Source organism: Zychaea mexicana (genome assembly GCF_025766255.1).
Source record: "Zychaea mexicana strain RSA 1403 chromosome Unknown BDB00scaffold_11, whole genome shotgun sequence".
Classification (NCBI taxonomy): domain Eukaryota; kingdom Fungi; phylum Mucoromycota; class Mucoromycetes; order Mucorales; family Lichtheimiaceae; genus Zychaea; species Zychaea mexicana.
The window spans coordinates 452,948-480,796 of record NW_026516674.1 but is presented as its reverse complement, the minus strand read 5'-3'; the positions used below and the strand labels follow the sequence as shown (position 1 = coordinate 480,796).

Sequence of the window (27,849 nt, the reverse complement as noted above, 5' to 3'; positions counted from 1 at the left end):
GTGGTGCACCTTGTTGGTCAAGGAAACACACACAATCAGATAGTTTAGACGTCAACAACACTTTTTGTGTTATTGATTTTGTCTATTGGTGGTGCACACCAATGTGCTTTTTGTCATTTTCCTATGGGGCCCCGTAGGGAAAAGTATACACCGATGCCCCCAAACATCTGTTGGTGCTACTGCATAAAGAAATCCTTGCTCTGAAAAATGGACCTGTATTTATACTTTTTCAAAAAACCAAAAAAAGTCACACGCTAGTGGATCAGCAGGTCAAGACTGGTTTTCAAGCGCAGTCGCCCAATCACGTGATTGGCTTTGTAGAGCCCTTCTGCTTCTCCTTTGTTCTTTGCTGTGCCAAAGCAAAAGTAAAAGAAGTATCGTTGGATTGACACTATGGAAACACACACGGTCGCTGTCATGCCGCTGTAGTATATAGTGTCGATCCGTGTTTCACCTTGTGCACCATCTCCGCTTCTTATATGGGAACCCCGAGTCCGGTTTTCAGGTACATACCAAACGCTCGCCCTGGTTTCCTTGTACTGTACTTGATTGAAAAAGGCAAGGTAGCTGCTATACACCCAAGCAGTGTAGCAATGATACTAAGCAGGCACCGTAATACACCGTTACCAACTCGTATTGGAAGGACGACAAGTTGCAAAAAATGAACAATCCAACATGTAATTCATTATCGGGTATGATGCCTTAATACCCAGCACCGGAAGAACGCCTTGCCTCCGTGTTCACCTGTAGCACTCTTCACAACCAGCTTCAGAAGCCCTATTTTCTGTTATGAAGATCACTGAAACTGTCATTGCTCTTTTTTTGCTTGGCGGATGATGTCAGCAATAGGTACTGCCAGGCTTTAGAGATAAAAGTTCTCTCTCGAAAAAGTACGTTTTCCATTTCAAGGAGCGAAAATTGTCATCTTTGGCTTGACACTAGTTCCTCAAAGACGAAGTGCTTTGTCTTTTGAAAGTGTGTTCTCGATATCCAAACATCTGTGAACATGTGTGCCTAAATTACAAGTGATCGCTGCTGCTGCTGCTGCTGCTGCTGTAGCCTAAAGTGGGCGAGGAATTCTATTCAACAAGCACGATAAGGTCTATAAGCAGAGCGCAACAACAATCCCCATATATCCGCTTTGAGCTTTGCAAATAAGGCGATACCAACAAGCAGCGTCGATCCATCATCTGCCTATTGAGGCATGTCCGTCTTTTAAATCCTTAACCAGATCGGCTCATGGAATGATATTTTGAGCGACAGGACAGCATGGAAAGGAAGATGAGTGCTTCAATGTCGAATTGCCATGATAGCTTTACACGGAGATATGACTCTACCAAAGTCACGACTAGAGCTACATGCACTACTATAGCAACTAAGAAAAGTACAATGCTTCATACTATACACCGTCACAAAAATGAAGCGTAGGAATGATGATATCATATGCGAATCTGTTCGTGCCCTTTCTGCTTATATGTTCAAACTGTATGGCCAACCCACAGCAGCAGCAGCAACAGCACCCTAAACAGTGTTGCTCATGTCCGGAGTATCTCTTTAGCTACGCACAGTAGCTAGTAAAAGAACATCATAATAAATAATGCTGTCAGACGTTCTCGGTGACACCGCCAAACAAAATCCCCTCTAAATTTCTACTACTGTAAGAGTCTATTTTGTAAGCGAAAAAAATCCGTAAAGAGCCGAGTAAGATTGGCTCTAATTGTATACATATCCGGGTGAAGAGAAAATATATAAGAAGGGAATCACAATGCTGCTACCTTTTCTGCTTTTTTTAAAGTAGTACTGATGATTACGGTAAACTTTTGATTGTTGGGGAGACGTAAAGAAGCATTGATTCTGTTTCTATTCGTTCAAATGACCCAATCAGAACCGAGCATTGGGGCCCATCAAAGTCATCCCCGCCTAAATTTTTTTTTTGCCTCTTCCTTTCTTCTTCTAGCCACACGAACACACCTATACAACAAAAAAATAATGGACACAAACGCCAAGATCGTCAAGCAAGTAGAATTCTACTTTAGCGATTCCAATTTTCCCTTTGACAAGTTTTTGTTCTTCCTTTCCAAGAAGAACAGCGAAGGCTGTAAGATATTTTTTGGGGGGGGGAAAGAGTGTGGTCACTTTTTACGCGATTTCCTTCAAAAAAAAAACTTTTTTCTATAAGCGTTCGAGAACAGAAATAGTAAGTAACAAGGGCAAAAACCTACTCTATTTTTATATAGGGATCCCTCTCGAAACTATCGTTGGCTTCAAAAAGATGCAAATGATTACTGATGACAAGGATACCGTTGTGTCTGCTTTGCGATCTGCCAATTCTGATCTTGTGGAATTAAACGAAGCGGGTGATCAGATCAGACGCACCAAGCCCTTGGTAGAACAAAACTTTGTGGCTCGGTCCGTTTATGCTGTAAGATGTCAAATCTTTTTGTGTCTTTTTGGTAGGGCAACTGGGAACTAAACTGACTTGACTCAATTTGCGTGGGCTATTGTAGAAAGGATTTCCCTTGGTGGATGAGAACAACGAGAAGCCTGTGGATGCTTTGATTGAACTTCAGGACAAGATTGAAGACTTTTTCCAAGAGCATGGCAAAGTGCTTGCTGTCCGTCTCCGCAAAACTGATGCGCGTCCCTCAAAGTTCAAGGTAAATATTCTCAATCCTCGAAACGTTGGGCAAAGGGGAAACGTGTATTGTGGTGGTTTTGGGTTGACTGATTTTTTTCAATTTGATTTATCAGGGAAGTGTCTTCGTCGAATTCGATAGTCCCCAACTCGCCGAAGAAGTTGCGCAAAAGTCTTTGCAATATGAAGGCACCGATCTTCTCTTAAAGACAAAGTACGTTAGGACTCCTGTGTGAATTTTGTGAATTGGAGACATTGAAAAAAACCAGACACTTACATGGATTGCTCACTTATTAACACCATAGGAAAGCTTATCTGGATGAAAAGTTCAAAAAGTACCGAAATATGGATAAGAACTCTGCAGAAAAGAAGAGAGTCTCCAGAAAGTTCAGTGCATTCGTGTGGGAACGCGAACAAAAATTCGGCAACAAAAAGTTCCGCGGCGACAACAACGACAACAAGAAGGGCAACCGTAAGCAGCACAATAACAACGACAAAAAGGCCTTGTACGAAGGCGCCAACCACCGTTTGCTCAAATTCAGAAATGCCAAGGACCTCGACGACACACAGTTGCAAGATTTGGTTGGCAAGGATAAGGTAGAAAAGATCACTCGAAAGGATGATGGTTCTGGTTTCGTTTTGCTGTCGAGTGGCGAAGCTCGCCAGATGGTCCGTGAACTGTTTGACAAGTCGGTCAGCGCACAATTCTTTTCAGCAAACGGTAAGAATGAAAAAACACAACATCGTTCAGAGTGGTCGTTGTATTTACTAAAGTTCGTGTTGTTTTGAAATTACAGGTGCAGAGTCAAAGGAGTTCGCAGGAGAGGGCACTACCGAAGCTGTCACTGGTGAGAAGCGAAAGGCAGAAGATGACGTCAAGGAGGAGGGACAGTAATAAGCCGCTCGTTACATATATTTCATTCCACATATGCATTTTTTCTACATTAATTTCCTTGTTTTCCTAAAAAAAAAGTCACTGGGATCAACCAATATGTCTTGTATGAGTAATTTTGTCCTATTGTTATATAAATAAGAAGAAGAAGAAAGACAGCCTTCGCAGCATATTTGCTATTGGAGCAATCATCCATCTACATGGCTTAGGTGATATTCCGTCATCTTCAAAGAACTCGTGTTTGTAAGTGTGAGACCTATGTATAGTTACATACGATGCTATTATTACACATCCTCTTTTTATTATGTACATCTTTAAACACTTTGCGTTGATTAATAAAGAACCCATTCCTCTTGCTCTAAAGGATTGCGTTTCCGTCGCTTTGGATTCCTGCGCCTAGCTGGTGGCTCGGGTGCCTTCTTATTACCGAAAAGAGTTAGTCATAGTCAAGTTGACTGGTATTCATCATTGACAACTTTCTTTTACAATCTCCTAGCATACCTGCTGCCGTCTTTTTGTTGCTTTTTCTTTCGGTTTAGTAGATGCTACTGCTGACTTGTTTCCATTTGGCGCAGCTTTCGATGAAGAGGCCGTAATTGGATCATTCAAAATAGCATTAGCATATTGTTTAGGAACTAATAAAAAGAGTTGTGTCAAAACATATGCACTACTTCATGCTTGACAACAAATAATTAAATAAAAAACTTCTTACCGTCACCACTCGCATCACATGGTATCAATACTGTGTTGGGTAGTAGAACCGAATGATATTTCTCTACATTTGAATACATCATGATCAGAACCGCACGACCGTTGGGATGACTCAATGATATCCATATATTAGTTTACCGTAGTACCATACCAGAGAAATCAACAATGACTTTGCCATCCACTGTTCGATAACATTGGTGCTCTGCTTTGCCATTTTCAGGTAAATCGGGATAGTGTTTTAGGCGAATATGCCGAGTGATCTCCTGTTGCTCATCCGTATCATGTGAACAGTTCTGGTATGGGCAATAGTAATGGATATGTTTTTTATCTCCATTGACATCATTGTTGTCTACGGCTATCAATCGTACTGTCGGTTCAATGGATGTATTGCGATCTGATAGAAGTAAGAAACCATCATGAATTAACATGTACGATAAGCAAAAAGTCGTGGATATTGGATGGAGCAAAAGGATCTATCTATACCTAGCAACGAAATGGATTGATCAGATGGTGTACTTGTAGTAAACAGAGCAGCATGTGCGTCTTGGTTTGATAGCAATACGAAAAAATTTGAATCGTGTGTTCGGCGAATATGTTGACATGTCGTTGCTGCAAGTGAGGCCGAGTAGGAACAATGCTGATAGGGACAGTAAAACAACACTGGCTGTATATCTTTGACTTTTTGTGTGTGTGTTAGAGTGCAAGAGCTTCTTTAATGCACTTTTGCTACTGTTTGAAAGGTATGAGAGGGGGGGGGGCACAAATTACCCGTGTAACGCGATCGAGATTTGCTGTTTTCATTTGTTGGTGTATCTAAAACGAACACAGTAGCACGCGTGCGAGTTAGACATAGACTCTATATTTATATGCGCACTTGGAGCTTTTCAAGTATGTATTCACCTTGTGTTGGCGTCTTATTCGTGTCTGTGTCGTCAAATGGTGCAGGATCATTAGTGTCACTTTGTGCGTTAATCTCTTTAACATGACGATCGGTGTTGGAAGGATCGTCATCGTGTTGTGATTGCTCCACGTGAGAGACGGATTGTCGACTGAATGCATTCCATAGCCAGTTGAACATCAATTAAGTTGGAAAAAGAAAAGCCGGACAACAGGAATAAAAAGAAGAAAATGTGAGTTGTAGAATATGTAAAAAGCAGAGAAGCTTCGGAGTCTTCTTTCTAAATAAACAGGGCCTTGTTTTTTGGGTTTTGAATGATGCAAAGTATATAGTGGGGAAGGGGTGGTATTATTTTTACGGAAACGTGTATGCAAGAGGATGAAGTGTGTGCGGGTGAATATAAAAATGTACAATAAAATAATAAAAATACAAAAGAAACTTTTTTACGATTTTCTAAGAGAATGAGAGGAGGAGTATCGTTATCGTTTGCTGCTAGATTACGGCGGTGGTGATGGTGATTGCTGGATTTGTTGTGACTGAAGTGGAGGACAGAGTCTACGTAGCGTGACAGCAAGGTCTTTGGGAATCAATGGTTTGGTCAAGTAGCCATCCATACCCGCAGAAATCGCATACTCGCGGGCACTGTCCTGGATGTCCGCAGTAAGTGCGATAATTGGAAGACGCGTGGGTCGTTCATCATTGGCCATTTCCATTTCTCGTATCTTTTTGGTTGCTTCAACGCCGTCGCACTAGAAAGAAATCGATACATAGCCATTGTTAGCTGACAACTGTGCCAATCAAGACATTTAAGCTTGTTCAATTTCAAGGGCTAAAGAAGGATACGAACCGCAGGCATATGATGATCAAAGAAGCCGATAACAAAATGGTTATCCGGTCGTTGTTGCCACAACTGAATTGCTTCTTCACCGTTATTGGCACTTTCGACAACGAAACCCATCTTTTCGAGTTGTTTCCGCAGTAATTTTTGCGCAACCATGTTGTCCTCGGCAATCAAGACCGGCTTTTCCCTGAACCATTCAAGCTCATCGGGAGTGAAGAACTCGGCCATCTTGCTGGTGGGTTGCGAAGGCACGGCTTTCACGGGTGTGGGCATGGGCGTAACCATTGGTGTGGGCTGTTGCTGTTGGATAGGTGTCGTTTGGATAGTGAGTCGTGGCTGACTAAGGACTTGTTCAAGTACACGTAGTAGCTTTGCGCGTCTTGCAGGCTTGGCCATTTTGACAATGCGGCCTCGGCGATCCGATGCGGAATTAGTGGCCTCTGCAGCAACCTTGTGACCTTCTGTTGCAGGAGTGTAAAGAAGAATGATGTGTAAATCACACTCGGGATCATCATCGACACTTTGTAGCTGCTGTGCAATGTAGCTGTTGGGCATGGGTGGAATGTCCAACAACAGGATTTCGTGGCGCTCCTGCAATGCTTGTGCAATTGCGTGCTGCATATCTGTGGTGTTGCGTTTGAGGTTCAGATCCGCTAATAGGGCGTGCATCATGTTGGCCGTAGCGTCCTGGTTGGTTGTCATGAGAATACTGCTCTGTCGCAACTGCAAGCTAGGCGTGGGTCGCGCTTCTTCGGCTTCTTTGCCAACGCGTCTGACAACAACCGAGAACCAAAAATTGGATCCGTGATCGATTTGCGAGATAACGCCAATGTTGCCACCCATAAGACGTACGAGCTGTAGACAGATTGAGAGACCCAGGCCCGTGCCACCGTACATCCGTGTGGTGCTTCCATCCACCTGCGAGAAGGGTTCAAACAGGTTGCGTTGCTGTACGGTGTTGATGCCAATACCAGTATCAATCACTTCAAACTTGAGTCGCACATGATCATCCTCCAATTCTTCGTCGAGGCAACACTTGATCACTACACCGCCTTCGTGCGTAAACTTGATGGCATTGCCCAACAGGTTCGTCAAGATTTGTCGCAGACGCGACGAGTCGCCCGTCACAGTTTCGGGCACATCCGGTTCAACAATGTATGCCAGTTCCAAGCCTTTACGCGCTGCCAAGGAGCTCAGAATTTCGAATGTGTCGGCAATCAGCTCTTCCACCGCCAGTGGGCCTAGATCGGGTACTACCTTACCGGCTTCAAGCTTGGAGAAATTGAGCAGGTCGTCAATGATCTTGAGTAACATTTCGCAGCTTTCCTTGGCAGTGTGAACGATGTCTGACTGTTCAGCATCCAGCGAAGTTTCTGAAAGCAGCGAAATCATGCCATAGAAACCAGAAAAGGGTGTGCGTAATTCGTGTGACATGTTGGCCAAAAAGTCTGCTTTGAGCTTCATGGCTCGTAATGCTGCTTCTTTACTCTTGCGTGCTTCTTCGAGAGCGGCCTTTTGGTTTTCAATCATCTTGACATTGGCATAGGTGACCTTTTGGATACTCTTGAACAAGAGAGCGTTGGTGACCGAAATGCCGATCTGTTGCGACAGCAAGCGCAAAACAACTTCATGGCGTGCGGTCAACGATCCAACGGCACCTTCAATGTAGATACAGCCGACAATCGCAGATTTGTGTGTGATAGGAACGCAGATCACCGACTTGACTGCTGCTGCAAAGTCGTTAAAGCGTGGATCTTCGTGAATATCGGGGATGAGCAGGGATTCTTGGGTGTGTATGGCGTAGCGAGCCACACGGCTGACCATGGATGTGGCTTCCTCGGACAATAGCTTGGGTGACTTTAGGATTTCACAGCCTTCAGCCTGTGAACCACGTGCCATGATCAGGAACGATGAGTTTTCCTTGATAATGATCACACCCGATTCAGCACCGGAATTCTCCAAGATAATCTAAGAATCAACTAAGATTTTAATGTCTCGACATTAAAGCCACATGTTCATCCATAGCAAAAACCAACATACCCCAAGTAACTGTTCCATCAGCAATTCAAAGTTCATTTCACTCGAAATGATCTGAGAGCTCTTCAATATCGATGCGAGATCCACCACGTCCAGCGTGAGTAAGGTCTCTTCGGGGGACGCTTGGGCACTCGTCGACACGTCGACAGAATAAGGTTCAGAAAGACTGATGTCGCCAAACGAGTCTCGCCTTGGGCTGACAACATGAGTCTCTGTTTGCACTTCCATGTGACGGCAAATCGTATCGCTGGTCTTTTGTGAGCTTGCATGGAGCTGCTCAAGCTGTATGGCTTTACCATAGCATCCTTGATGGCGGTATCCGGCCACTGCCTTATCAATCAACAAGGCGCCAACATGACGGGCTCCGCAGCGGATGTAGTATTCACCGGCCAGTTCATACATGATGCTCGTCTCGAGTCCCCATTGGCCACTCTTGGCTTGGTCAATGGCCAAGTCGTATAATTGCTCCGTACGTCGCATATCAGGTGTCAAAGAAGCGAGTTCGGCGTCGATCAACGAAACAAACATTTGCAAGTTCTGAGGCCTGATATTGAAAGAGGGTAACTATTACAAACTACTGTGAAAGAAGGTAAAAAATAAAAACTTACGAGTGCTTTGCAAATTCCTGTAGCGTATCATGATGCTTTTCGATCTGCTTCAGTAACGCGTCTCGGTCGCCCTTGCCACTTCTCACCAACCGTATCATGGCTAAACAGTGGAAGAACAACATGAGATGTGTGTGTCGGTGCGAAGGCTGCATATCCGCCAGCTGGGCGTACTCGTGTCCGATCTTGAACGCCGCCTCGTCGTATCCGTAGATAACCAGGACGATCAATTTGAGAGCATAATACCAAAACATAGGCAGTCCGGAATCTGGATTTTGCTCGTACATTTCTGCTACAAACGGGGCTTCCTCGAAATCTTTGTCATCAAAGATCTTATCTTCGGTAAGGAAAGTCTTGCCCTGGAGCGCCAATACCATGCGGATGATAGTCGTGACCAAGATGGATGTACCAAATTCGTTCCATCGTGTGACTTCATCGAGACACATTTTGGCTTCGCGTAGCGTGTCCGACATGTTCTCGCCGCACAGCAGCATGCCCATCACAATATGCAAATGAGAAAATGTGGCATAGATTCTGTCGCCACCCAACAGACTCTGCTTGAGCGACTGACGGAACAATGGCAACGAGTCGCGATAGTGATGCTTCCACGAGCTCAAAAACGCACCATAGAGATATCGAGCACGTGCTGACTCGGAATTGCCACCATACTTGTCGCAGAGCGATACGCCCACCGCGCCAATTTGTTGTCCAAACTCGTAAGCCTTGAAAAGTTGCATGGCAGCGATGCCAAAATATACAAATCCGACGCCGGTCGTAGGTGATGTGCCATGTTGCAGTGTCATCAACACAAGTCGAGAACCGATGGATAGGATGGCCTTGGTGTCGTTCATCCAGTATGCCCATAGACACACCTCTTCCAAAATGGAAAGCCGCGTGCGAATCAAACGACTCTCGCACACAGGCAGATCGGAGACCTTGTCCAGTCCGAGAGCAAGCACCTCACTACGCGTCTCCTCGTGCAGCCTGCGCAGCTCCTCGTCCATCAGGTCCAGACGTACGTTTTCAATACCCAACTCGGCTAGACATTCGAGCAGTATCGATGATTTCTTTTGATGTTCTTTGCGGGAAAAGTGATAGCGGTGTTGGATACGGTAAGCTGCAGCACGGTCGATAGCAGACTTTGCATTCTTGAAAATTGTGTTGAGCAGATCGGGAGTCACACCGTATCCCATAAACCAGCTGATCTCTGCCAGACGAGTAAAAAGGTGTAACGTTTCTTGGTAGCTGCTGTCATGTCCATCCGTCCAAGGGTCTTGGCTCAGCAGCTCTTGTGCACCGGCATAGTACGAGTACGCCAAATTGTGAGCACCCGATCCATAAGCCTTGTTGCCTGCTTGAATCAAGAGCGCGCGGTGCTTGTCCCTTTTGTCAAAAGCCTTGATCAAATGCAGTGCTGCCTTAAGATGGTCTGCGACCCAAAACGTGTCAACGTTGGGCTTATCCATAAAGTAAGAGGCGATTTTAAGATGAAGCTTGTCGCGCTTTTCAGGCTTGGCTAGCATCATGGCAGCCTGTGAATACCGGTCGTGGCTAAAGCCAAATTCGTCGTTTGAAAACGCTTCGATAAATCCTTGCTGTAGCGCTGACTGCAATCCATTGATGGCATCATTCTTGCGTTTCATTTCCAACGGTGCCTCTTTGCGTGGTGACGCTGATAACGGCGAGAATTCTTCATTGTCGAACTCGTTATCACTGTCCAATTCTGATGCCGAGCTCGTATCGTTTTCGCAGTCCATCATCAAATGCCGGACTGTCTCGAACGAAAAGTTGTTGCCAATGAACGACGCCCATTTCACAAATTTACGTCCATCCCTCGGTAGTTCCTTGAGCCGACGCACCAGGAACTCGACGTCAATGTCCTGGTTCTTTTCACCCATTTCGCTCAAAAGTGCCTTTTCGATTTCCTGCAGATTGTATTCCCACCGTCCTTGCTGCTCCCATGTAAAGTACAAAAGACCCTTCTTCTCGAGTGTTGTCAGCAGTTGACACACGTAGAATGGGTTGCCGCGCGTTTTTTGGTATATGAAATCAACAAGCGGTGTGAGTAGGACGCTGTCGATTTCTTCATTTCGATGCATCGGCGTGCGCACCAGATCCATCAATGCGTCCTTTTCGAGGTTGTCCAGCTTGACGTGCGTGACGGCAGCGTTCTCGTTCTGTAGCAGCTTGTTGACGGATTCAGATAGCTCGGATCGACGGTAGGTGATGATGACGAGAAAGTTGAGACGAGCGGAAATAAGAGACTCGAGGAGCTCGATAGAAGCGTCGTCTGTTAACACACCAAAAGAAAAGAAAGCGGAAAAAAAAGTCAGTTGAGTTACACACACAAAACGTAATGTCAGTTTTTAATCATTGTTTGTTGTTGCTGTCGTGTCACGTTACACAGACTTACCCGCTTGATGCAGATCTTCGAGAAACTTTTATTTTTGTTCGTGGGGTGATTATTGCGTGATTTGCGTTGACGGCATATACCAAAATTAGTCAAGAGCGCTGCACAACATGGACGTAATCAACGTCACCCGGTGAATTTGGAAATGTTTTGAACTGGCTTACCAAAGTTACAAACTTGTACCGCACCATGACTTGGAATATTTCAATGAAGGCCGAGTGGAACCGCATCTTGATTTCACTTCCTCCAATATCACATTCTGCTGATAGCCTAGTGTCCTTGGCCTCGCTCAAGAGTGTCCGAATCTCAGGCACGTTGTCCAGTAAGAGTATAGGCAGCTGTGCAATGGGACCCAACTGCTCCTTCAGCATGTTGGCAAACCGATCCACCTCGCTCGGCACTTCGGTCAGTATCTGTTTGAAAAAGATGCTCATGCATCTCAAGATACATCCGTACGGCATGGGATTGCGTCGATCGAATTTGGCAGTGGCAATGTAGCCGTATGCCCGTGCAACTTGCTGAATCTGTCGTAGCAGTGTGGACTTGCCTAAAAAACAATTTTTTTTGTAAGGTTTTTTTTTACCGTGTCTAATTTTGACTGTAGGATCCAATGTATTTTACCAACTCCTGCACTGCCAGAAATAGAGATCGTCTCGGTGCGCCGTTTAAACAAGTTGCTCGTACGTTTATTGCTGTTGCTCAGACGTTTGAACAATGATAATCGGTTTTTGTCTGCATCTTCGAGTGGTGTCAAGAGCGAATCTACTGTGCTGCTATCGAGGCGCGACCGGCGTGGAACGACATGGCCATAGGTGTATGCTGTTCGTCGAATAATAGTACTGATCTGCTCGATTTCCTTTTCACGACCGAAGCATGCGTTGGGTAATGTAAAGACACTCGCGATATCGTTTCTGCCCAATGCAAACGATTGTATTTCCTAACGTTCAGGCATATGTAAACATTTAGATCCCGTGACAACATCCAATCCGTCATCCAGTGATCTTGTATTTTCTGCTACGTCGTCACGAATACAAACCTTTTCACCCTTCCAATGGCGCTGACATTCTTTTAAATCCTCTCGCAATCCATGTGCACTCGAATACCGTTCATCAGGTGACTATGTTAACGAAAATATCAGTCAGTTGTTTAATATTACCAAAAGCTAGAGGCGAAGAAACGGGGGGAGGGTAATTGTGTTCGATCTATACCTTATTCGTCAATTTTTCAACAATGGATGAAATCGCGACCGGGACATCCGTACGCACTTGGTGCAAAGTGGGGATTCTGCGATTGAGCACACTATGAACGATCTCCATGGGACTGTTGTAAGCAAAAGGCATGGACTGCGTTAAAACGACAAAGAAGGTGATGCCCAAGCTGTATAGATCGGTACGATGGTCAGGCTGAAAGGTGGTTCGACCTGTTTGTTCAGGCGACATGTAAATAAGCATCTGCCAGAAATTGTTGGCACCATTCCGTTGTACGGTCTTGCGCCATCCCTCTGATGTCAAGTTGTTCTCCAAACTACGCGCACCGGCTCCAAAGTTCCATATTTTCGCTGTCTCTTTTTCCGGCCATAGAAAGGCGTTCAATTTAATTTCACCGTGCACAACTAGGGTAATTTAAATTGTCATTCATTTAATATATCAGATCTATAACCTTCCCCCCCCCCCAATTTCATTATTGTCTGTCTTTCTGCGTGTACTACTTACTCTGTTGCTTATGAATGAGTTCTAGGCAATTGCAGCATTGGATGGCAAAGTCTAAAAACGTGCCAATGCCGAGGGGCGGTGCCTGTTCGTCGTCATTGGTGGTACTAGCAGTGATAGACGTTGATTGTGTTGTTGTTGGCTGATATGCATCGAGCTTGTTGGTGCCTTGAAAAGGTTATAAGAAAAGCAAGTAAGAAAAAAATGTTTGCGCGTAGAAAACCCATCGGTTATTACTATAAGGTTACCATAGTCGGCAAAGATGAGTGCAATGAGGCCATTCGGCAATGACAGTTTTTCGAGCGGCTGACAGAGCAGTTGTTTGGCGTCGGCGTGGCGATAAAGACGTTTCACCATATGGTATTCTCGTTCGAGTCGTAAAGCGTGATAGGAGAGCTTTGCCACTACAGGTAATCGATCCCTGTGTCTGTTGTACCATATGCGTATATATGTATATCAGTATCCAGTATTAGTGCATTTTTATGTTAAAAAATCACAAGTCAGGTACCCGCCCCTTTTTAATACTGTACCTCTGACCATATGCAATGGCGACATTGTCCACCCCTTCCAATAACTTGGGGGTTTCAAACGTATAACCATTAATCTGTGTAATTTCCAGGTCATAGTTGTAAAGATTCATGGCGACCATGGGGCCACTGAATTAGTAAATGTAACGCGCACGCTATTTGGCCTGCAAAAGGCACCGGAAAATGGGGAGGAGGAGGGAAAGTATAAAGAAGTGAAGAAAAGGTAGAAGAAAAGAGAGAGAGAGAGAGAGAAGGAGAGAGAAAGGGAAGGTTACAGAATTTGGATCAACGGTCTCGGGGTGATCGTTAGCAGCAACAAGCACATTGGAAAACCTCTTCCCTGACCGCATCTCCGCTTCAAATACGATGACGATATATTGAGTTCTGGGCCGAGCAGCAGCAGCAGCAGCAGGAAAGAGCTTCCTCCAGTATAATTTCAGGCACCATTCAAGTCAGGCACACGTAATCATCTCGTCAGTTCCTGGCATTAGGGTTTACAAACTGGTTTATTACTACGTCACATATTGAATACGGAAGAGAATGATTGATGATGGGATGATGCAAAGCCAACTCCTTGATAAAAAGAGATGTCTGTGCCCTATTTACGAAAATCTTCAAGTGGCGTATTTTTTTTTTCTGCTTTGTTGGTTTGCCGGGATTGACAGACATTGAAGCGGCGATCCATCTGTTTTTTTTTCTGTCTCAACCAATTTTTGTTTTGTTTTTTTTTGAGTGCTAGAGATAGTGCCGAGCAACGTCTTTTTAGCAGTAGCAGTTATAAAGGATATGACCTATATTTGTGTCGTAGACTGTATTCCTACTTGGCAATATGTGCTGTTTAGAGTTAGGAAAGTGGGTTCTTTTCTCTCTCTTGTGCAACGCTGCGTCAAAATTTCAACATAAACATTGTATGCATGACATATAATGCTGCTACTATAATACTGTCGTGCATTAACAGCACAAACTATAACATATACTTCTTTTTTTTCTTGTGGCTAATATATCTTTGAATTCATGAACCTCGATTTCTCAAAGGAGCCCTCGATTTAACAGAGCCAGAGATCCGCCAGACAGAATAGAATAGAATCGAATTTCCTAAACAACAGCCACTAGGTGACACAGGGAAAAAGCACACAAAAGGCCGCTTGGTTGCACACGCACCACCCAATCAGACTATGCAAAAGATCTATCAGTAAATGAAATAACACATCCACCTTATCACCTATTCAAAGGGCACTTATCAGTGTTTTGCTTTAGTATCTAGCTAGTAAAAGGCAAAGCGTCTCAGTGATCTATAGACACAGTGTTTTCTGCATATCATAACTACAACACATCCTGCATCATCCGATGAAACATTTCTTGTAATAGATTTGCCAAAAAGAAAACATAATTGTCCTGTACGACACTATTTTTTGTCCACCACCGGGCCATTGTGTCCGTGTGCAACAGTGTTGGCGCTTTTGGCTGCTCCCCACACACTCAACCCACGCGAGCGCGCATTAGCAGCGAGTAAACGAATCATAGGTCTTAAAACTCTGTTTTACTTGTACACCGTCCAACATCCTTCAATCTCTCACTTTACATTTTGGCACCGGTGCTACTGCTTTGTCCTCCTTTTCATCTACATGTTCATTGAATTAACCATAAGCTCACATGCACTATCCTATGTACAACAAAGGGCAACCGTTTGCTTCAAATTTCCGTAAGTATTCTGCATATCATACATACAACGCTTTAATAGTGTGAGTACATAAGACAATGAAATCGTGCAACACGTATTATACGGCAGTCTCTTTCCTGCCAAACGAATATATACTACATGTAGGTTCATGTAGACTAAAATGCTGTTTTTTACTACGCGAGCAATGAGGTTCTGGATAGAAACGGCCCAGTGTGTTGCAATGCTTGATTTTGGGCTGCATCTGGGATATGAGAATGGATAAGCTTGCTGATCACCAACCTGTTGCCGCTGCATCACATCGCATCAGCAGCAAAACAGAACAGTGTATCAATCTTGAATGAATTGACTTCTCGGCTACCGATGTGAAATGACTAGCAGAATACAGCTTTCATTAGGTGATTTCTGCCGATATGTCACAGCCAACTGATCGATGTTCGGTTTAGCGAATCATCCGGTTTATCAAGCGGATACTGGTATTAATGATGTTCAATGCTCAAGGTGCCTCCTCCAACAAGTCGATGAAGCGAAAGAGAAACAAGCCCAGCAACACCGTTCAACAGGCACATCACAGCACTGAGAAAAGATTGTACATAACGCGCATTGGAGCACAAGGGCAAGGAAAGTTACACATGGGCCTGTTGATCTTTATTTAGATGCATTTCCGCGGGACAACAATATAACATAATGACTCAAGTCGATGAGTATTCTATAGCGTAAATATGCACACATGACAGTAAATGTAGCATTTAACCGCCTAATCTGCTTTGAACAGTTCCAGTGACGATCTACAGTGGATGAGAGGTTTACCGTCATAGTGAGATGCCATTAACGAGACATGTTCTCATACTAATTGCCATAATCAAATCAACACTACATCGCAGTGGCGGAAACGCTGACGACAGCTGCACTGCATCCATCAACATCGTGGACAGGTGCAATGCTTTATCAGGCTTAAGTTGCGCCTACCCCAACTCCGTCAATCACTTCAAGTCGCTCACGTCAATGAGTCTACCGAAAGTAAGCCTGTAACGAGCGGATAGAGCCTCACGCTCATGCTACGCAAGACCGGTACATACGTATCTTGTCTGGCTTTTTTATTACTTGATATAGGAGAAATTTATAGTGCGACTAATATAGTCCACTGCCTTTACAGTACCGATGCTAACTTTCAAACGTCATTTGTTGATTCACAAACCTCGTATTTTTTAGCTCTTCTTTATCAGCGAGCCAAAATGCCATTGTGCTTGCCTTTTGCATTTACGATCCCTTTATATTTATGCACTGGTATGGTTATGGTACCGCCAGGAGTAAAAACGTACATATCGCAAAACAGTTTAGCGATGATCAATATCGGTAAATTTACAGGTAGATATGGCAAGATTGCAACGCTTTACTCGGGACACATTATGGATAGGCAACGCCTTAAGTTTGCTGACTTGTGGCGTCGTCGATAACCGATATCTATAGTAGGGCTGAGTAATGTTGAAGAGCATATCTAATATGACGTCGCATCGTTAATTTACCCCTGAGATATGTATAGCACTTGTATCTTATCAACGCTTCAGCCAAGAGGGATCATAAAAGGTGTTGTCAGCCGTTAAGTAAAGATAATACAAACTGCTACCCAGCCATGCGTACCGTGTCTGTCCACTCCTAATTGGCTCTTTTACTGCCAGTTTACTTGTTTACAATCTTTCAATGCATCATCACCGAGATGCTTTGTACCACTGTAAATTGCATAGTAGACAGACTATTTCCATATGTACAAAGTAATTTGGGGAGGGGGTGAGAAAGGGCGTTTTTAACGTTCTTCAGAGGAGTCACGCGTAAGAGTCTCAATCTAATAACAGAAAGTAAGAACGTAGGAGAGAAAGACATTCGTGGAAGTCAATAAAGCGACGTGCATCTACAAAACATCGTGAGAAACCCGCCGATCCGAGCAAGCAACCATGTTTGCGTGTGTGTATGTGCGCCCTAGTTGTGTTATATAAACTGACTACAGTATGTATGTCACAGTTAACCCCGCAGCAGAAAATGTATGTCTCGTTTCGTGATGTACGAAAGACTCTTCTGGGATTACAACTTTCTTTTTCCCTTGCTGGTCCGTGCCAATGAAGATGGGAATTTTCTTTGCTGGTCAAATGATAGTGTTACGCTCCTTTTGGCGAGTACCATCATTAGGCAGCAGTATCGCATGACGATAAACGATGAAATCATAGATACCGACTCATCGTCATTATCATGAATGATGTGTACTCCATCTCTCTTATTCTCTTGTTTCGCATTGGTTTATGGCTGTGGGTTATGGCCTGTTTGGGCGGTGGTAGAAGGGGATGGCCACATGACATTTCAATGTACCACAAGAGAACGGATTTTGGGTTCAGTAAGATGCAGACAGTATCAGTATTAGCACAGTGGATTGTAGCAGGTCTAATGCACAAATACGCACCCGCGGACACCTACGCACATACATTATTTGCAAGAGTGATGAGAAAGAAAGATGATTGAATATGATGTATCGTGTAAGAATATGCAATACTGTGTGAACACCAAGATGAGCCTATATTTCGTGATGCACACACAGAAGAAGATGCACTTCTCAAAGAAGGAGCATTCTGGGTGGTGGGGGAAAGTTGGCCAGTCAAAGAGATAACCAATCAAAATGAGAGAGAGGGGTGAGCGACTTCCCAGTATGTGTAAGAGGGTTGCAAAGGAGGGGGGGGGTTATGCTTTTCATTGAATGAATGAAACACAGTGAAGAAGGAGGGTAGTGGATTGTTATGGGCTGGAGCGCCTTCCATCAGGTGTCGACAGCCAAATCAAGATGCACACAAACACAACACCAACCGAAGGGCTCTCTATACCATCGCTGCTACTCTCGCTTCTTTATTGCTATTAGCGTTGTTTTGTTATTATTATTATTATTATTATTATTATTATTATTATTTAGCGTACTTACCCCACTTGCCACAACAGACAGCCAAATTTCCCATCACCGTACTCTTCCTCCTTTCTTCCCCTTCTTCATGAACTAAGCTACACACTCTCTCTCACTGACACTCTCACATACCTCCCCCACCCCATCCGCAGTACGCACTCTTGATTTTCCGTCTTTCTCTTTCTTCAATCTTCCCGCTGCTTCCTACAACGACCATCGTCGTCAACTGAAAACTGCAACAGTTTGTAGTTGTAGTAGTGGTAACCATTCCCTCACACCCCCTTCACGGAAGCATAGTTTCTTTCTCTCTTACTAGACACTCGCATACAGTGCACGACGGATCGACGACGACTATCGCCAATAACTACAACTACAACAGCAACGACTGCGACAACAACAATAGCGAGGGCTAAAAGAAAACAATGACCGACGAAACGCGACCACCTACAAAGCAGCCGTCTTCTCTCAAACTGCGAAGCGTGCCTATTCCTCAGCCATTATTGCTAAAGCGACGTACCAGCCGAACATCGCTGTCGTCATGCGACGATGAATCCTCCATCACCACTGCCGCCACAGCTGCTAGCTTGCATTCGCCATCGCTGACAGCAGCTACTACGAATTCATTGTCAATGACTCCCGCACGTCATAATTCGTCATTCGCACAACTACCACCTACTGCTGTTACTACGAGTAGTAGCGACCGTAACAGAAGCAACAATATCAACAACAGCAACATAAAGGATTCGTCGTTGGAAGATTCTAATAATAACGACAACGATGACAGTTATATATCGCCGTCGTCTATTCCTATTCAGCAACATGCCGCCGTTTCTGCTGCCGGTACTGGTACCTTCGCCATGCGCTCGTCGCCCGTGAGCAGCAGCAGCAATAGTAGTGGTAGCAACAACGCCAACAAGCAAACATCGCCGAGGTATGCGAGCCCGCCTGCGGGTAGTGGAGGTCGCTATATGTTAAAGTCAACAACATCCAAGCGTGCAAGTTGGTTTGATACGCGTGCTGCTTCGCCATCCTCGAATGAATCTCCCAGCATGCCTTCCACGCCTGTCAGTTTACCGGAAAATGTCCGCAGTCGAATGATGCCATCACCCCATTATCGTTCAATGCACAAGTCAGGCTCGTCATCCAAGTTGCGTGGCAGTGGTCCTGAAGAAGCCACGACTGGGCAAGAAGAAAGCAATCATAGCCTTGTCGTCGATGGATGGTTTTCTTCCATGTCTCCAGTCACTAGCTTTTCCTCTTCGTCATCTTCCTCAAGACAACCGCAACAGACCAACTCTGCATCCGTCGCCACACGCGTTCGCACACCGTCGATTTCGTCGGTTTTGACGGACAGTACCGACGACTGCTGCTATTTGTTTTCGTCATCGCCGTATTTTTATCAACCCTTGCAGTTACCAAGCAGCCCTCCGTCGTCGTCGTCAACCTCCAAAGGTAAATGCAAGATATACATTATGTATTTTGTGTGTGTGTGCGTGTATGTCTGCAAACCGTACTTTGCCGGATGTATTCCGAAATGCAATATATGCTGACTTTCTATTTTTAGGCAAAGAATCTGTTCGAGCATCCTCTACATCGTCTTCTGGGTCTCCCATGGTTGCACGGGCAGCTTCGTCGAGTGAAAGCTGCACTAGCGGCACATGCCGACGCAGGTCGTCCACTTTCAGCTCGAAATCCAATGTCCATAGCAGCAATAACAACAGTGACCTCCATTCCTTCGACTCATCGCAGCAACAACAACAACAACAACAACAGCAGCAGCAGCAGCAGCATCACCCGCCACTTGCACCAAGTCCAACGATCTGGCATACTAGATCTCGGAGTCTTGCAACAAGTAGTGTCAATAGCGGTGGCAGTTATCATGCAGATCACAGCAACAAAATACCCGCCTACCAGCTGTCGCTTCATTCCCTCATGCAACGGCAATTCTCGAATAGCAGTCAAGAAGGAAGTAAAGATCCTGATGCAGACAAGGACGTCGACGAAATGAATTTGGATTCTGGCGCTTCTTCTTCCTCCACTGCTGCCGCCGGTTCAACTTCGGCTGCTATTCCCAGAACCGCTACCACTGCTACAACATCTTCCTTTAAAGCACCTTTGCATTTATCATCGTCATCATCGACAACAATCGCACCAGCACCAGATAAGTTGGAGCTCTACGACAGTAGCAATAATGGGTTTAGCGGCGAAGTTTTGTACCCTGCGCTTCTGCTAAGATCCACTACTGCTGGTGGTGGCAATTGTGTCGGCAGCAATTACTACAAAGAGTTCACACTTGATCCCATGGAGCGCAGTGCAACAGACCTGGCCACAACAGCTGCCGGCTCAAGGAACACCGATATGATGTTTTTTGAAGAGGTGGAAGGTAACATCGAAGGATACTTTACTACACACTATTCTGCATATCAGCACATTAATATTTACATTGTTTCATCGTTATTTATTTATCTCTTTTATCTTTTTATCATAAAACAACAACCAGAACAAGTGTATGCCAAACGATTGTACATGTCTCGGCTAAGCAAAGTACGGCGTTGGATGCCCGGGCGTGACTACAACAACAATATCAAGGAACGCTTGGACAGTATACCGTGGGTAGATTGGTTAGCGGAGCACCGTCTAGCCGGACATACGCAATTGATTCGTCATAGCGTGCAACCATGGTGGCGTAACGTTAATTCAAACCTGACCTTTTTCACCTCTACCTCGTCTTCCTCAAATCACTATCCGGATCAACAATCACAACACCAGCAACACCAGCAGCAGCAGCAGCACCCACTACAGCAACAGCGCAAATCAACTTCTTCAGCATCAGGTGCTGAATTTAAACGTTTGCCCAAACTGTTAGAAGAACAGCCAAGTCATAGAAAAAAACGTAGCCTCTCTGTTGATGTTACGGATTTGGCACGTCGATTAACGTTGTTGACTGGCATCAAAGATGAGCGGACTCCGTCAACTTCCTCTTCCGCATCAGCCGCCAATGTTACTGTCGGGTCACCATTGAGACAATGCTTCCGTCCAGCCCGAGAATCGTCTTTTGAGAATTTCCATCATCAACATCATCATCCACCACTTCATCCGTACGCTACGGATTACAGAATGAATGCGACGCAGGTGCTACAATCTAATAATTCCATTGACGATCACCCGTATAGTAGTGTCAGCACTACGGGTTGCAGTACAACAGAGGAAAAAATGCCAGCAAGAATTCGACGCAAAATCAAGTCGCATCTGCAGTGTATTAAGTATACATGTGAGAACGAGTTGCAACAAGTCATAAACAGTTTGAATGACTATGTTGAGAGGGGTTTGCGATATGGCGACGCCGACCAGGCACAACAACAGCACTTATCAACATCATCGGCAGCAACAACAACATTGGCCAGCTTCAGTAGACAACAACGAGAAGCAGAAAATGATGAGGAGGATGCGGATTATACTGATTTGGTCCAAACGGTGCTTGGCATGCCAGCTTCTGCAATAGAACCTCAAGGAGACGACGAAAAAGAAGGACAGTCAGCTGCCATGATCTCCGAAGACACATTCATGCCGACTCCTTTCATCTTGACCCTGCAGGAGCTGATTGAACTTGCGCAGAAGCTTCTTGACACGCCGCTGGATGTGTTTTTGAACGACACAAACAAATACACAGTTCTTGTCAGTGATATCCAAGGTATCGGCTTCGAATGGGAGCAGCATCCAGAGTGGCCTTGCCGCGATCAATATGTTCGACTGCTGCTTAACGTTGCTGCATTTAACCGAGCGGTCGAATGGTGGGAAGCTGAACGAAGTCTCTGGGCAGCAGCTGAAGTAGACGACGAGGAAGAAGAAGACGACAACGACGATGATGCCATCGACAGTTTTGGCCAAGACGAGCTTGATTACACCCCGCAGCAAAGAATCGATGAAGAACGATTGTCGCAATGCACATCAGCGTCCGATACCGAGAGCTTGCCTCAGTATGATCTTGGCGACCATGCAAAGGATCACGTGCAGCAGCTGCAAGAAGCAGCCGATCGTGGTCAGCGACAAACGGTTGTCATGGAGCTCGATTTGAGCACAGCTACTATACAATATCTGAGTCCGGTATGGCGAGATGTTACTGGGTAAAGCATATTAGCGCTATTCATTTTTTTGGGGGAACTACTTTGTAACATCATGTTCTAACATGTTTTTTGCATTTGATTGTAGGTTAAGCACAGACACTGTAGTTGGCACCAAGATATCAGATCTATTGGCTCAAGAAGACTGTCGCGTATTCAACATTGCTACGGACGAGCTCGTATCGGATGATTCCAAAACCGTCGAGATTCAGTTCACAGTCATCAAGAACAAAGATGAGAAGATTGAAATGGAAGCCAAAGGCATGCTCATGTACGATCGCGTTACAGACGAGCCTAGCCACACAATGTGGGTGATGAAACAAATGCAAACACGCTGGTCCCTGATCGATCAAGCAACCGCCGCAGTAGCAGCAGCGAACATGCTGACACCCAAAGTGATGCGCTCCACATTCACAGCGGCGGCCGCGATGTCTCAAAGTGAATCGTCTCTCAGTTTAACGCCAACCGAGGAGCGAGTACTTGACGAACTTGACAAAAGCGAGCCAATTGCACGCAATCGATCGCGTTCGGAACCTGCTGCCGAGATCATGCACGGGGCTATGCGTAAGATCAGCAGAACCCATAGCAGCAGCGATAGCGATGATTTGGATGCCGACGAAGTTGAACTCGAGAATGACGACCATACCATGCGGCGCGCCATATCACAAGGTGGTGCTCCTACTTCAGAAAGCTTGATACCTTCACCATCCAGTTTTTTGTCCTTACCGCCAGTTCTCTGTCGTGTCTGTGAACGATGGGTTGTTGCTGCATTTTTCGAGCAGCATTCAGTACTATGTGTAGAAATACATCGAACAGAGATGGACATCATGATCTGCGATGATAACTTGCACGAAGCAAAGCATCATATTCAGCAATTATCGGATGAGGTTAGTCGCACACCCTTGGGCCAGCACCAGCAATCAACAGCTCCATCTTTGTTGTCAGCGCATCATGTTATGCTTGACGACGATGATTTATACGGAAGTGATTGTTTGCCAGTAGAAGAGGAAGTACGCGACCCGAATGAAATTCAGCAATGCGAACTAGAAATATATAGCGACCTGATCGAGATTATAAACGTGGCATTATCTATCTCTGGAAGCGATGAAGGTGATGCAGATCGGGACAACATGGTTCGCATCATATACTGGCGAGTGCCTCAAGCGGATGATCCAAGCACCATGTCTTTGATACGCGACGTGGAGGCATTGGTCAAAGGCAAGCTCGATGCAGTTAACCGGATGAAAGACCGTTTGCAATACAATGAGCGTGTACGGATCGAGTTTCAAAAGACAATGCAACAAGAAGCTGGGTGGACAGAGTTCGTGTCTGAGGAAGGAGAAGACTACAATGCCAAAAACAACAATGACGAGCAACAACAACAACAGCCAACGTCTCTTCTTTCTTCATCATCAAAACAAGCATTAGTACCATCATCTCGGCCTCAACAAGGGCAGCAGCCACAGCCACACCAAAAAAAGTCATTTCTGGGTAGGCTGAAAAAGACATTGAAACCGAAGCGAATGGGCCGACTTACTCAGCGGCAAAGGCGTAAAGCATCAACAGCAGCACCAAAGTCGGCCTCAAAAGGATCAGCATTCTCTTCCACGCCACCCAAGGATGTAACGTCAGCGCCGGCCAAAAAGAATATTCAAGCATCAGTAGGCTCAAACTCGCCGCGTTGCTCAACAGCTTTGGGTCGATCACCAACGACACCTTTGCCAGCACCGATCACACCACGACCGTCAGCGCCAGGAATCAAGGACTTTGAAATCGTCAAACCAATCAGTAAAGGTGCCTTTGGCTCAGTATTTCTTGCAAAGAAAAGGACCACGGGCGACTACTATGCGATCAAGTTCTTGAAAAAGGCAGATATGATTGCAAAGAACCAAGTGACAAATGTCAAGTCGGAGCGAATGATCTTGATGACCCAGACAGATAGCCCGTTTGTGACCAAGCTGTATTATACGTTTCAATCGAAAGACTACCTCTACCTGGTGCTCGAGTATCTCAATGGCGGTGATTGTTCGACGCTTATCAAGGTCCTGGGAAGTCTGCCCGAAGAATGGGCCCGCACCTATCTGGCAGAAGTTACTTTGGGTCTAATGTATTTGCACAGCAATAACATTGTTCATCGGTAAGACAATTTGAATTCCATTGTAATAATTGTCTGTGAACTTTCAAAATTTGAATCTCGATATGTCTAAAGGAATAACTATAAACTCATTCAACCACTTGTAATTTTTAGGGATTTGAAGCCTGATAACTTGCTGATCGACCAAAACGGCCATCTCAAACTGACTGACTTTGGTCTTTCTCGGATCGGATTCTTGGATCGACGTGTGCGAGATGAATTGTCAAACGGCAGCGCAGAGTCGTTTGAACACGCGCAGCCTACATCACCAGCACCTTCTCGATCCGGTACACCGCCGCCTTTTTGTGAAGACCAACCATCATCATTCAACAATGGCATGTATCGGCCATCTTATTTCAACTTGCTTTTCGATCACGATCGTCGACGGGGTTCTATAGCAAGCAGTGCTACATCAGCTGAAGGCTCAGGGACACCTGTTCTTGATGGATTATACAGCTCATCCGGAAGATCCGTGGTCTCTGATGATCGTCCTACGACTGGCAGCGGCCGGCACCGTTCCAGCACAGCCTATTCCAGCAATTTCAGCGCTACTACCCCGAGCATAATGACGCCTGGGTATATGCATCCTGAGCAACTTCGGCGACAAGAACCAGATGACTGCTCAGCTCCTCGAAATGCTGTTGGAACACCTGATTACCTAGCACCAGAAAGTATTCTGGGCACCGGCCAGGATTCAATGGTCGATTGGGTAAGTTTTACAAGAATCAATGTGTATACCTGCGAATAATGCGGTTTCTAACATAGATGTATATAACATTTAGTGGGCACTGGGCGTAATTAGCTACGAATTTTTGTACGGCTACCCTCCATTTCATGCAGAATCCACAGACAAGGTATTCGACAACATTTTGTCCCGACGCATCGATTGGCATGAGGATGTGGTCACGATCTCACCTGAAGCACGCGATTTCATGGAAAGTCTCATGAGGCTTGACCCAGAAAAACGACTTGGTAGCCAAGGTTTTGAGCAAGTCAAGAACCATCCGTTTTTCAAAGATATTGAATGGGACACGCTGTTGACCAAGTCAGCTTCGTTTGTGCCACAGCCAGCTGATATTGAGGACACAGACTATTTTGATGCACGAGGGGCTACGATGATGCTAATGGATGACGACGATCAAGACAGCAAACAGCAAGTTGAGCGAGCCAAAGCCATTATCCAGGAGCAAAATCCCGAGAAATTGACACCTTTGCCCGGTGATAACGGCAAATCATCGACAGAGATGGCATTGGAATTGTCCGTCTGCCGCGATGACTTTGGTACCTTTGTGTACAAGAACTTGCCTATGCTCGAAAAGGCCAACGAGTCTGCTATCCGCAAGATCCGTCAGGATAGCATTGTTGCTAGTGCAAAGTCTACCACGACTGCTGGTGCTCGATCGCTACCAATATCGAAAAAGAAACAGGTCGCCAAGCGTGGATCGCTCTTTGATTTGGATCTTAGGCATGCAATGTCGTTCCCCAATACTCCACACAGTCTTTCACCGTCTACGTCAACCAAAGTAGTTCCTCGACGATCCCTTGAACACCACCACCAACAACAACAACAACATCCGTTAAAAAAGGCTGCTATGGAATGGTTACCGACACGCGCAAGATCTGTTTCGTCGCCGGGGAACCACAAGGCACGGATCAATAGCCGGTTCAAATCTGAGAATTATCCCACGCCTCCCGCAGAAGAGCCGTTAACATTGGTGGTCGCTGAACCGGCACCGCCACATCCATTGGAAATTTCCAGCGGTGCAATGAGTAACAACCTTGCTACTAGTTTTACTGCTGCTTCTAATTCCACCACAGTGAGCCTGCCACCTAAACCAAAAAAGACGCTCGATTGTCTTGTCGCTGACGATAATCCTGTCAGCTGTAAAATTCTCGAAACGATCCTCCAAATGCTCGGCTGCCGTTGCGTGATCGTAAGGAACGGAGCACAGGCAATCCGGTGTGCCATGGGGGATGTACAGTTTGATATCATTTTCATGGATATTCGCATGCCAATCAGTAAGTCACCTTTCTTATATCTAGCTACTACTATCGTAGTCAGTAACTATGAATCGAGGAAAGGCACTGTTTTTCTTATCCAACTAACATGTACTATTATAACTAGTTGACGGCGACGCAGCGGCACGTATGATCAAATCCACCCACAATATCAACCAGGATACTCCAATTGTGGCTGTCACTGCATATGAGCGCACGGCACAACAAGCTGGCTCGTTTGATGATATCCTTTGCAAACCTATTAATCGAGCCATTGTGTCACAGCAAATACGTCAGTTCCGCAAACCCTCATCTTCTTCCCCCATATCAGCATTAGCAAGCATCAACAGCAGAAGCCTGAAAGGCTGATGTACTACATCATCCATCCATTTTTTAATCATTATTATCCATCTGCGCATCAACCACCCACATTCTCCATTTCTTCATTCATGTACAAAAATCCCAACAGTAACAAAAATACCCAAACGCAAAAACGAGATTTTCCTGGTTTAGATTTCTTACACAACACACCCACACAGTTACAGTTTTACTCAAGATGACATTTTGCAGCACTCAACCACTTTTACCACAGTCCATTTTTTTATCGTTTACTATAATAAATAATCGACATCATTCTTGCTCTTAACACTAACAGATATGTTTTGATTTACAAATTATATGAAAATATCAAGTACCAGGTTAATATAGATTTATAATCCGATATATACATGGCTATATACGCCCTTTTCCTTCTATAAACTTAGTAATGAATAATCTCTTGTCCTCCAAACGCTTCGCGGAAGTTGAATGGCTTGCGGGCAGGTAGCTGTGGCTACTGCTGGTTTCTTTGTGCGTACCATGCTTATATGTGATTAAAAAAAATGGGGAGGCGTAAGTTCCACGCTATTATTGCGCATGAAAATGTCATGCGGATGTGTTGTTTTTTTTGCAGGTAAAGTACCTGAACGGTTGCTGCAGAGCTCAGCGACAAATATACACTTTGACCCAATCGACGCTATGTAAGAAGTATACTGTATGTTAGATAAGGCAACTACAGAAATAGCAGAAGAAGTTGCAAAGCGAGATTAAATAGGCACACAACATTAGAACGTCCTTCTTGCTGCTCGTGCTGCCACCAGCTTCATTGAGAGCTTTTATGCATACCCACTCCGCCACGCTATATGTACGTTATTGATAAAATCATGAAAAGTGGTAGATATTAGTCTATATTTGAAAAAAGATTCTCGAATAACTCTTTTTGGTAAAGATTTGGAGGAGACTATGTATTCTTACAAAGCAATCTCACATGAAAGTAAGCGAGCAGTGATTAATAACACAATAATATCACCCTCGTCATCCTCACCAAAGAATAGCATATTGCTTTCCAGCTACACATTCTCGCTACTTGTTCATGACTCAAAAGCCTAATAATGTATACGGCGTTATATACAAGAAATGCAGAGCATTGTGAATACACATGTATACAATGTGATATATTGAAGAGTGGCGAAGAGATCTATCGTTAATAGGCTTTTTAGCCGTCAAAACCATACGGAAGTGACAAATATTCACTTTCATTAATAAGCGATAATATAAGCCTATGGTGAATATACTACGATTATGACTGAGTGATGGCTTAGCCACTGACAGGTACGGTGCGTTGCTAACTGTGCTTAATTATATTACGGGAGAAAAAACAAAACGATTTAAAC

The 27,849-nt window shown here is 44.9% G+C and overlaps 4 protein-coding genes across 4 annotated transcripts; 2 read left to right on the top strand and 2 right to left on the bottom strand.

The window, feature by feature from the left end:
- Positions 1-1,947: 1,947 nt before the first annotated feature.
- On the top strand, positions 1,948-3,530 carry BDB00DRAFT_936593 (uncharacterized protein; the record flags this gene model as incomplete). Its single annotated transcript, XM_053129231.1, has 6 exons — positions 1,948-2,098; positions 2,238-2,422; positions 2,508-2,657; positions 2,752-2,849; positions 2,941-3,356; positions 3,433-3,530. Exons 1-6 carry the CDS (start codon positions 1,990-1,992, stop codon positions 3,528-3,530), a joined length of 1,056 nt encoding a protein of 351 aa, XP_052983324.1. The 5' UTR covers positions 1,948-1,989.
- A 111-nt stretch (positions 3,531-3,641) lies between these two features.
- BDB00DRAFT_52174 (uncharacterized protein) lies at positions 3,642-5,640 on the bottom strand. The gene is made up of 7 exons (XM_053117716.1): positions 5,139-5,640; positions 5,007-5,051; positions 4,722-4,916; positions 4,390-4,632; positions 4,240-4,302; positions 4,029-4,162; positions 3,642-3,943 (listed from the first exon to the last, which is right to left on the bottom strand). The coding sequence occupies exons 1-7, from the start codon at positions 5,314-5,316 to the stop codon at positions 3,860-3,862; spliced, it is 942 nt and encodes a 313-aa protein (XP_052983323.1). The 5' UTR covers positions 5,317-5,640; the 3' UTR covers positions 3,642-3,859.
- On the bottom strand, positions 5,634-13,387 carry BDB00DRAFT_868895 (uncharacterized protein; the record flags this gene model as incomplete). Its single annotated transcript, XM_053126521.1, has 12 exons — positions 5,634-5,885; positions 5,984-7,945; positions 8,018-8,558; positions 8,623-10,909; positions 11,033-11,057; positions 11,194-11,576; positions 11,651-11,966; positions 12,066-12,146; positions 12,238-12,641; positions 12,742-12,906; positions 12,987-13,159; positions 13,269-13,387. The coding sequence occupies 12 exons, from the start codon at positions 13,385-13,387 to the stop codon at positions 5,634-5,636; spliced, it is 6,708 nt and encodes a 2,235-aa protein (XP_052983322.1).
- A 4,503-nt stretch (positions 13,388-17,890) lies between these two features.
- BDB00DRAFT_52116 (uncharacterized protein) lies at positions 17,891-26,777 on the top strand. The gene is made up of 7 exons (XM_053117709.1): positions 17,891-19,336; positions 19,449-20,267; positions 20,385-22,008; positions 22,094-24,142; positions 24,254-24,848; positions 24,922-26,158; positions 26,265-26,777. The coding sequence occupies exons 1-7, from the start codon at positions 18,307-18,309 to the stop codon at positions 26,504-26,506; spliced, it is 7,596 nt and encodes a 2,531-aa protein (XP_052983321.1). The 5' UTR covers positions 17,891-18,306; the 3' UTR covers positions 26,507-26,777.
- The last annotated feature ends 1,072 nt before the right edge of the window (positions 26,778-27,849 follow it).

Excerpts from the sequence above, each read along its gene's own strand:
- BDB00DRAFT_52174 (XM_053117716.1), bottom strand. The coding sequence starts at position 5,316 with ATGTTCAACTGGCTATGGAATGCATTCAGTCGACAATCCGTCTCTCAC. Across the intron at positions 5,052-5,138 it reads GAATAAGACGCCAACACAAG|ATACACCAACAAATGAAAAC; the intron begins GTGAATACATAC and ends TGTTCGTTTTAG. Across the intron at positions 3,944-4,028 it reads CAACAAAAAGACGGCAGCAG|GCACCCGAGCCACCAGCTAG; the intron begins GTATGCTAGGAG and ends GGTAATAAGAAG.
- BDB00DRAFT_52116 (XM_053117709.1), top strand. The coding sequence starts at position 18,307 with ATGACCGACGAAACGCGACCACCTACAAAGCAGCCGTCTTCTCTCAAA. Across the intron at positions 20,268-20,384 it reads GTTTTTTGAAGAGGTGGAAG|AACAAGTGTATGCCAAACGA; the intron begins GTAACATCGAAG and ends AACAACAACCAG. Across the intron at positions 24,143-24,253 it reads AGCAATAACATTGTTCATCG|GGATTTGAAGCCTGATAACT; the intron begins GTAAGACAATTT and ends TGTAATTTTTAG.